This window comes from Cariama cristata, unplaced genomic scaffold (assembly GCF_000690535.1).
Source record: "Cariama cristata isolate BGI_N322 unplaced genomic scaffold, ASM69053v1 scaffold13583, whole genome shotgun sequence".
NCBI classification, from domain to species: Eukaryota; Metazoa; Chordata; class Aves; order Cariamiformes; family Cariamidae; genus Cariama; species Cariama cristata.
Genome location: NW_009609015.1, coordinates 30,768 through 41,018, shown reverse-complemented (window position 1 = coordinate 41,018; position 10,251 = coordinate 30,768). Strand labels below are relative to the sequence as shown.

The 10,251-nt window shown below is 38.9% G+C and overlaps 1 protein-coding gene across 1 annotated transcript in view; it reads right to left on the bottom strand.

The window, feature by feature from the left end:
* Positions 1-359: 359 nt before the first annotated feature.
* The window catches only part of LOC104159462, a gene marked incomplete at its 3' end in the record, with an annotated part of 16,583 nt that continues 6,691 nt past the window's right edge, over positions 360-10,251 (bottom strand). The window contains exons 3-6 of the mRNA XM_009697373.1: positions 8,663-8,736; positions 4,068-4,172; positions 1,287-1,335; positions 360-415 (exon numbers count right to left, since the gene is read on the bottom strand). Of these exons, the coding sequence (XP_009695675.1) occupies positions 360-415; positions 1,287-1,335; positions 4,068-4,172; positions 8,663-8,736 (284 nt within the window). The remainder of the gene's footprint in view (positions 416-1,286; positions 1,336-4,067; positions 4,173-8,662; positions 8,737-10,251) is intronic.

Sequence of the window (10,251 nt, the reverse complement as noted above, 5' to 3'; positions counted from 1 at the left end):
CAAATCTGTTCTAAAATATTGCGTGATTGCAGCATCTATGCAACAAAATATTAAAGAATAAATTCTTCAAGATGTCCTCTTTCATATCTGACATGAAGTGGGAATACGAATACTTAAAATTTAACACCATACTAACAAAATGTAAATGTTTAAAGTCAGGAAAAGAAAGCAAACATGATTCAAGCCCATTGATATTTCAGGAAACTGTTTAAATCCAGGGACCAATACTACTTGTACATGCAAGGCTCTGAACATGAGTTGACTCATTTCAGCAAACGCACTGGGATACAAATGGAAATGCATAAATAAACGCATATGCGAGAAAGAATTTAAAAATGAGCATCAAATTTTCCTTGTACCTTAACATATGGAACTCTGTTCTTATCTTCATGTACAGCGAGGTTTGTCTTTGACACTAGAAAAAAGATGGAGATCATTAGGAATATTCCACCGGTAATAACATGTCAGCTATAGGTATGACAGACAAATACCGTGAATGTATGAAATTTGTAAATGAGGATTGTAGCTGCTTCCCACACCTTATTAACTACCAATATTTCTGTTACATAAAACTCGTTTCTTCTTCTGTCAATCTTGTACCTGTTTCTTTAAAGTTAACTTAATAGCACAAGAGCTTTTGTTTATTGCTTGGATTAATAAACAAACACACCAAGCTGGATTCTGCCAAAGCAGCAAGAATTTCAAAAGAGACAGAACGACTCACTGGAATTCAAAAACGCTGAGATACATATTCCTGATTTTGTGTTACCATTAGAATACATTTCTTTAGACTGATTCCACACATACAATTCACACTTTCATTAACATACAGTACGCATATACAGACACACAAACTGTAAAAGAGAGAGATCACTCCCAACAAACTCTACCTAACAGAAGCAAAGCAAGGAATAAGTTGAACCAAATATATTCCAAACTGAAAAAAAAAACGAAACCAAAACAAAAACTCAACAGAACACTATATACGTTTTAAAATTACAATTTTACTTGAAGAATATTCATTGCCAATGAGGCTCAGACCTGCCCTGAAGTCTGTAAAATTCTCTGTACTCACTAATTTATAATCAAGCTAAGTAGCACTGCAGAAGTAGATGCACAAAGTCAGAGATCAGATGACTTAAACCGCAAAATTCTCTTTCATAAACCCAGTCATACAGCTTAAATTTAAATCGCTCTCAAAGAAAGTAACTGTTTCCCCTTAAGCACTGATTCAAAGCACGATACCAAGCCAAAAAAGTTAGTCACAGAAGAAACGCGCAACTTACCATCAAGTAGGTCCCTTATTTTGTCCAAATATATCTCAAAGTAGGAAACCTAATTAAGTAATCATAAACATTACAAAGTTAAACTTTGGCGATTTAAAAATCTCTGCACCTATCTCTCTGTATCTGTCAAAAAAAAAGCACCAAACTGAAAATAAAGCCCACCTCCAAGATAATTTGAATTACATCTTTTATGTGAACCTACTTGTATTTTGAATGATTTACAAGTCACTGATCTTTCTCCATTTATCAATGATCCATCAGGAAAGTATACAAAAAAAACTTCACACAAATCTTGGTTTTTTGGTGGGGTTTTTTTGTTGTTTTTTGTTTTGCTTTGTTTTTTTACACAGGCAAAATTGACAAAAGTGTTGAAGAGAATGAACTCAACTCAGCTACTGTCCTATCGGTACACCTGCATCATGAGAAAGGTCAAGTTTGACAACTGTAAGACGTATACTGCTATTCACCAGCACAAAAACACACAGCAGCTTCAGTGGTTTAACATACAAGTTACATAAGCCTAAGCAATATGTATCAAATTAAACTTTTAAATGAAGCATATGTAAAAGTTCTGTCTTGAATCAAGTCCCAAAGAAGAAACTGAAAATTAGCTTTTCTGTAACGAGAGAGACAATTGTCCTAAAAACAAAACAAAAAAAACCACAAACAAACAAAAATTAGAGGGAGAATGAATGAATGACTCTTTTAATAAAAGGGTATTCAACTCACAGAAGCAAACAGAAATGTGTTAGGGGCGTGATGCCTAACCGTACCCTAAATAGGCTTTATCCAGGGATTATTTAACTAGAATACTAGATGGTTAAATTCTAGGTATGAATAAACTCTAGCTATTTAGTAAAGTATCATCTTCTCTCATGTAAAAAACAAATTATGTCTGTTCTTTTATAGAGTTGAGTTGATCTTCCTATGTAATAACTGCTGATATATTTTGCTTTTGTGCATTTACATCACCTGTGTCCCATTTAAAGCCATCCTCTAGACCAGCTCATTTCAACAGTCCGGTTCACCCAGACTTAACTCGCATGCCTTGTATTATCCTATTAACACACTGCTGAGGACCAATACACACAGAAGACACCAAGTTCCCCGCCCTGTTCTAAATGGGTGTCTATTAAAGAGGGAGAGAAAAAATGATATTAATTTTCAACGTCGGCTCAGTTATTAAAAGAGTGTGACAGTTTGGTTAAATTCTTGCTCCCAATGACAGAACATGCATTTCTCTCAATGACAGCTCCTTGTATAATCACTCACTCATTCACTGCTACTTAGGCAGCTTTTCTGTTAAGATATTCATAAACGTCAACTATGATAGGAAATCACTAGAAACAATTCAGTGCTGGCAGAACATGATTTATAAAGTGATAATCTTCTGCCGGGATAGGAATTTACTACATCTTGTACAAGGGGGTCCCCATCTGTTGGCGTCCAAGTGCTATCATGTAGAGTAGCAATAGCCACAGGAGAGCTTTACAGATGATGAAAAGAAATCAGTGTCACTCCTGTGGAAGCCATTTGTATGAAAATTCAGAGGCATTTCTTCTCAAGGAGTTCAATCTGTTACAATTTAAGGTGTCTTAAAATATTTAGATGGTTTATTTGTACTTCATAAGGTTGCTGCTCCTCTCTGTGCTTCGTGAGCACCCCCACAAACAGGCACTGCTAAGAAGGTTCCCAACACAAAATGACCTAGTCCTTCCAGAAGAGCAGGAGCTAGTTCAGAGGTACTCTGCTAGATTATTAAAATATAGATATATACACACACATATATATCCTCAGAAGGGCTTTAATGCAAGCAGCACTAAAGAGTCACTCATCTCTAACTTTTAGGCACAAGAGGGACAGAGGAGGAGAGCTCCACGCTCAGAGAGCATCACCTGGTCACAGCAGGAGAAGGGACAGTGTTTTAATATCCTGCCTGTGCTCAGTGACCTAACTTCACTGAAGCCATCTAGGTATATTTTGTGTGGTTTTGGGGAGGGATGACACAGAGGAGTATTCATTTTTCCTGCAGTCCACTGGGTAATTTTACTGATGTCTGCTCGGAAGCAAGCTGTAGTCTGACCCCAGCTCTGCCAGATGGACCAATGCCCCCCCATGGCTGAGATCTCCCCAGGAGACTGGATGAGCAGTAGGAATTAAAGGTCACTCCAAAAATTTAAGAGATCGTATGGCTGGGATCAAGACAGGGACATGGAAATCCATAGTAGTTGTTCAAATCGAGACTTAGACCACCATCTTAAGCAACCCATACATAAGCTTTTGAGCTAAAAATTACTTCTAAACAACCTTCTGTAAATTGCCCAAAGCCATCTTTCCTCCATCTCAAACCCATGTATTTTGGAGGACTGTTTAGATCCTCGACGTAGGAACAACCTGTCATGCATGTCTCAAATGTCATGCAGATCAATGGTATTTATGGTCATAACTGGTGGGGCCAAGGTACAGTCTCTGGAGAAGCTGCAGTGAAATAAGTGATTTCTTACCATGTCGGCTAACCTATCAACTGTGGTGACAGACAAGGCAATCAACAGACTAGCAAACCTCAGCTGAAAACACACTCAAGAAAAATTTCTCTCAAGGGCTAGTAACTGTATCAGATTATTTCTAGTAAATAGGCTCGGTAACATAATGGGGTTTTGAATTATAAAAGGGAGGAAGAAAAAATTCTGCAGCGCAGCGCTAGAGCGTGAATATGGATTTCCCATCCAGCTCAACTTGCTTCCATCCGACCCATTACGTAACACGCCATTCCGCATTTACCTTTATATGAAACTCCAGGTTTTCATCCATGGAGTAGATGTGATCAAAGATGTCATGTGCAATTCTTGGAATGATTCCCATGAGCTGAGGGTCGTGCAGCTTTCCCTGCGGACACAAAACCAAACGGTAACTTGGAAAGCCTTGCTCAGGCACAAGAGAGGAGAAAGCCTTGTCCAACCACACCTTCCTCCAGCGGGTCCCTGTGAAGGCGTCTGCTGCTCTGGGGTGGGGGGGATTTTGCTTGATATGAGCGCACAGACAAAGTGGCAGAACGACTCGACGTGTTAACACTCTTCACCCGACGGAGCAACCTATTTCTTTTGTCAGCTCCTGCCATGTGCTGAGCGTGCTGTCCTGCCGCTATGTACACTGTCACTCTCCGACCAAAGACAGAAGGATAAACACAAACGTACCTACAAATTATAGCCCGGTTCTCCCAGTTAAATCAGATAGTTGGAAACACATCAGAAACAAGAAGTATTAAAGTATTTTGTTTCTCTTTCACCACTATGGTAGAAAGCTAAAGGGAAATCTGGGTTGCGGGGATTCGGGGATTCGAGTGATGTATTCTGAACTGAGCTTGCTGGGCCTATTGCCAGACAACTGTGCCTTGGTAACACTACCGTTCTCCATGTTAACTTGCACAACTACCTTCTTCTACTCTTTCAAGAACTGAACATTAACTATTATTATTATATTATTATTCACTATTATATTACTATTAACTATAATTAACAATTTCCCTGGCTGTGTGGCTCTTTTTAGTTGCATTGCTCTTTTTGAAAAAGCCAGACACGTACAGGAAAGCGACCACCACTTGAAAACTGAATAGAAATATAAACTCAAAATAAAAATCTTTTCTAACTACAGTGTGCACTGTATCGTTATTTCTGAATGTTTTATGAAATTGCTTAAATATGTAATAACAAGTCAGTAGTCGTAAGGCTCCATCAGAAAATAGCGTCTAGAAACTGTAATATACCTTTTGAATATATCTTTGTCCAAGTAATACTGCCCATAGCAGCACAAAAAAGCACCTTACTCCAAACAGTGGTAGGGAATTATTTTTCTTTTTTTTTTAAATGTAGTGGGTAACCATACAATTCCAAATCATGGGAAGTCAGATTTGATCTGTAATTGCTAAAAATTATTAAACACCGAAGTTCTTTAGCAAAACAGGAAGGAAATCATACACGTACACACGTTTTTCAATATTATGCATGTTTGTGAATGACTAAAGGGTCACATTGACCTGTTTTCCAAGTTTCTCAGCCTTTATTAGTATACCCAAATCTAGTGTTCCTAGATATCGCTTTCTTTGTGCTAAAGCTGGTGAACTGACAGTCAACTTCTAAGCATCAATCTAGGAGGAAAGAAATTCAGCATGAATAACCGACATAATCTCTCCCTCTGTCTCAAAGCCTGTATGTAAAGCAGTTACTGGGTTTCTGCCCTCAAATTACATATGCCTTTTGGGGGAAAAAAAGGGAAGGGAATATAGATAAATCAGTTACATTGCTGACTGCCTTCCCTATAAAGCAGCACTCAGCTGTATCTAAAGCATGACTATTTTATTTATATTATACAAATAATATTACCTTCTGCAGTGGAAGCAGTTAAATGCTACACCATATCCAACAACCTATTAAGCTTCTCAAAAACTAAAAAGTCCTTGTCATATGATACACCTTTTTATTTCAGACTATGAGAAGGAAAAAGAGGGTGGTTAAATAAACTAAATCCCTGATGGTGGAGAAAACTTCCATGTCCAAACACACACTTAGACCAAACCCCAAGGCTTTGGTTTACCTTGCCAGCACAGCACTCGGTTCCACCACGCAGCGCTGTTACTGAGCAGAGACTGCAATACAATTTTCACGCTACCCATCCCTTTTCCCCGGAAAAAGTCCTTGAAAAGCTCACCGAAACCAACCGACTACCCTGTATTACTGCACGGAGAGAGTCTTCCCAAAGAGGGGAAAGGAGTTTTTCCCTAAACTAGGATAAACAGAGGTTTGTTGATATTTCTTCAGTGCATGCAAATCCAACCAAAGGTACGTCTACGCTACGAGGTACCGCGAAACGCACGATTCCTAAGGCGGCAAAGGCAACTGCAGAACCAGAAACGCTAGAGCTATGCACTGCCTCCTTTTCTATAGTAGCTGTGATGGAGCGGGGTGGTTAGCTCAGCCAAAGGATGGTTTGAATTCAAAGCTTTGTTGCAGAGGTGCATCAGCTTTGGGATCACTGCACCAGGTAAACATATCCCCTAGTAATTGTGGGGCAGCGACAACTTACCAAAGTATTTAATTCAACATTCTCCTAACCCCAACAAGCCCTGTAATAATTATGCTTTCCTTTACATAGCTTTCTCTAGCTCAGAAGAGAAATCAATCTCTGAAACATGATTAAGTGTGCATGTAACTCAACCACTGCCTCTACAACTCCCTGGGTTCAAGCCTTCTCACTATTTAAGTCGGTAGAAACTTCTGTGACGCAAGATCACGTTCAATGTTTTAAGAAGAAAGAGTTAAGATCCTTAAAAAGCTGTAACACCAACAGTCCATGATGCATTGAAAAATAGTCATTTTTACTCTATTATAAATGGATTTCTATTAAAACAAGAGATGACTGAAGTAGGTCCCGCTTTAATTTATGGGGACAATGAATTGGAAGGGAAGAGAAAGGTAAAGGTAGGCTATTCACTGGCAAGCTAGAATACAAAACCAACCAACCAACCACTCTCATGGATTTAGCTGTAACCTCAGAAAGAGTCTGGAGAAAAGTGCTGCTGCTGCCATGCTGACATTGCAGTTCGTAAACTCCACAAAGCACCTGGATGGAGAGTTCTCTGCTCATTAAAGCCTCTCATTTTAATAAGAACATTAATATCCACATTTAAACACAGCAGGCAGGCAGTAGCTAGTGAAGTGTAACATTTGAGACAGCGCTGTTTTATTTCAGGATGCTGACATAATAACTACAGGGACCTAGTATTGCAAACTCTACTATGAGGTCAAAGCCCATCAGTGTAATCTTATGGGCAAAAATATGTAATTTTTAAGAAGGTATTTATCCTGCTATAAATGTTGCATCTAGCACAGGAAAAAGACCTAAGTATGTCAGAAAGCCTGCCCTGGCTATATTATACTACCGTGTCCTGTTTAAGCTTAACACTAACACTATGAAGCATTTCACATTTCACAGAAAATCCTCCATAACAGCTTTACCAAGAGGATTTACTATTTCTTCAACTTCAGACTATTTTTTTTCTTCCACAACGTACTTTAGCAATTTTACAAGAGGATGTTAGGTTAAAAGGGGGGATTAAAAAGGAATATAGACTTGATTCCACTTTAAAATGACAGCTTTTTCTTTATTAAAGAAGTAAAACGCCATTTTTCTACAATCATTTTCTTTATCGCAGCTTGTAATTCTGCATATAAATTGGCTTTAAGAGATCTTTCCCCACACCATGTGGAAGCACCAGCTCAAGCCCTGCAGACATTTTGATTTAATTACATTCAGAGCTGGTGGATTACTCAGCCATTGTGCCATCTGTGAGGGCTGAGCTAGTGATTTCCCCCATCCTCGCAAGGACAGACTTAATTAGACGTAAGGCATCAGTTATTGCATCCTCCAGGAAAGAAGCAACTGTGGCAATCGAACAGCAATTTCACCAGGGCCTGCTGGCTCGAGAGAATATCACTTTCCTTCTCCTTTAACCTTCAGGTTAGGTAGGTCACTCGTGTTAATCATGTAGCAAAACCATCAGATGCTGTTAAACAAATGAAAGATCATTTTTTCCTTTCGTTTAGCAAAACTTTGCTGTAGACCTCCTGTTTAAAGTTCACAGCTGAACTGAAATGCTCTGAGACATATACCCCCAGCTTGTACAGCATTGTGATGGAACAATCCTATGTGAGGATTAAATGCTTGAATGATCCTCCTTTTTTAGCAAGAGACTAAAATACCTAAATGTCTTCTAACTGAAGAGTTTAAAAAAAAAAAAAAAACAAACACAGGGAAAAAAATTACACTGTCACACTTCACATAGCAGAAATACGAACAGACTTGAGACTCCAGCCACTGGAACTTGCTATAATTTGGTATTCTTCTTCTCCAAAGCAACAATTCTCAAATTCATCCATCTGTGCTGCAGCATGCAAGAGTGGTATTCCCAGAAGGGGAGTGCAAATGAGAAAACCAATAACCAAGACATGAATTTTCATAATCCTGCATCCAAGGGAACTCTACAGACCCTTATCACTGTTTTCATTTGTGGATTAACAAATCTCACTCAAATCCTTTAAAATATACGCATACCTAAACTGTTGTGATAAATATGGAGAAACTATACTTGATATTTTTCACTCACCGTTTGTTAATTTAGCCAGATATCTGTAGACATCTCTTGAAAAAAGCCCCACATTGAAAGACATACTACAGTTTAAAAGGCAGTAGAAGCTAAACATACCCAGATCTCTTTTTATATGTCACTCACAGCTAAGTGCTCCAGATAGCTGGTTTGTTCAGGTAATTGGTACATATAATTCTACTGCAGCTACCACACTGATTTAATTTTGCCACTGTACCTCCATAGTATGTGTTTTTCCTGATGATGTCTGTCCATAAGCAAAGATTGTGCCATTGTAGCCTTCAAGAACATCTGCAAGAAGAAGAAAAACAATTAAAATTCATATTGACCTCTTAAAGCCAGATTATCAGTACTTCGTAAGTCTTCTACAATGTTGAAGTTCAATCAGAAAATAGTTTGTGCAATAAAGAAAGGGAAAAATATGACACAACTAGCTACCTTTAGGCCAAAAAAAATTCATAATAAAATCTAAGCTAGAGAATTCCAGAATTATTGACATCTCTCTCACTTTCCTGGGGAAAAAAAAAGTATCTATGGACACTAGATATTATCCAATAAATCTGTGTAACATGGTAAAGAGAAAATTTAATTGCCTACATTTTAAACTATCACACGCCATAGAGAAAATTAAACAAACTCATACTGTATATCATGGCCTCACTGATTTCCAAGCTTGTCTGCAAAGCAGGAGAGCAAAGCAAGAAGAAAGTCAGACGAACACAAATTTGCTTTATTGAAAAATACACTTCTCTGAAGGCAAAATGAGTAATTTTATATTGCATTAAGATATAAAAATATCCATTTTTAACTTTGCAGTGGTTAATGTCTATAGTAGCTTTCAGAGATGCGGGACGGTTGTAAACCAGCTGGTTCTTAGGCACAGTCCCACGTCCATTCTTCGCCGTTGAAAGGATTACTGAGTTGGACTTGTTCCAGGCAAGTGAATTCAAAGTCTTACGCAGGAACACCTATTTGTGCAGCTTTCATGTAAAAAAGAGTAACACTTATTATAGTTGCTAATAAAGAATGAAGAAAAATGATAATGTAAAAACCAGTGGTGGTAACGCCGTGGTGCTCCCATCAGCCTCCTCCAAAAGACACCCCAGAGCCCCCGAGGGCCGCAAGAAGGATGCTGCCCAGGGTGCTCTGCTTAGGGACACCCACCTTCCCCTCGCCACCGTGCCTCATGCCTCTCGCCCAGGGTCGGCACCATCGTAGTCGGTACCGGAGCTCTGCCGTGGGCCTTCGGAGAAACACCAGAGACAGAGCAGCAAAGCCAGGAGCAGCCAAGAGCGAGAAAGAAAAGCAAAAGGAAAGCTCGACTCTTGTAGTCAGCGGAGGGGACTGAGAACGGCCACCAAAGCCCAGCTGCCATCTGGCAGGGCAGAAATCTTCCTGTCCACCGCCACTTCCCAACGCATCTCCTGCTTTTAGAGTTGGCCTTCGCTGCTTCTGAAATAGTTCTTACGTTTTCCACCCTCTATATCTATACTAATAGAGGCTTCCAGGAGAAAAAAGTATATCTGTGCGCATGTGTACTTATAGTAAATATACACACGACTGTATTATATATTATTACCTATAATGTCGCATGTATTACATTTACATAAACACATACACACATATAATCTCCTTATTTGTATCTCCATATGTACATATGTAGATGGTCCCGATAGGAAGGATAATTAAGACACATTAGAAAAATATGAAAAGAATGAAGAAGGAGCAAGCATGAAAAAAATTCAGAGAAAAACCCCAGAAAGGTGATTCCAAAGAAAAGAAATGGGTGAAAAGAAAGGAAAGGGA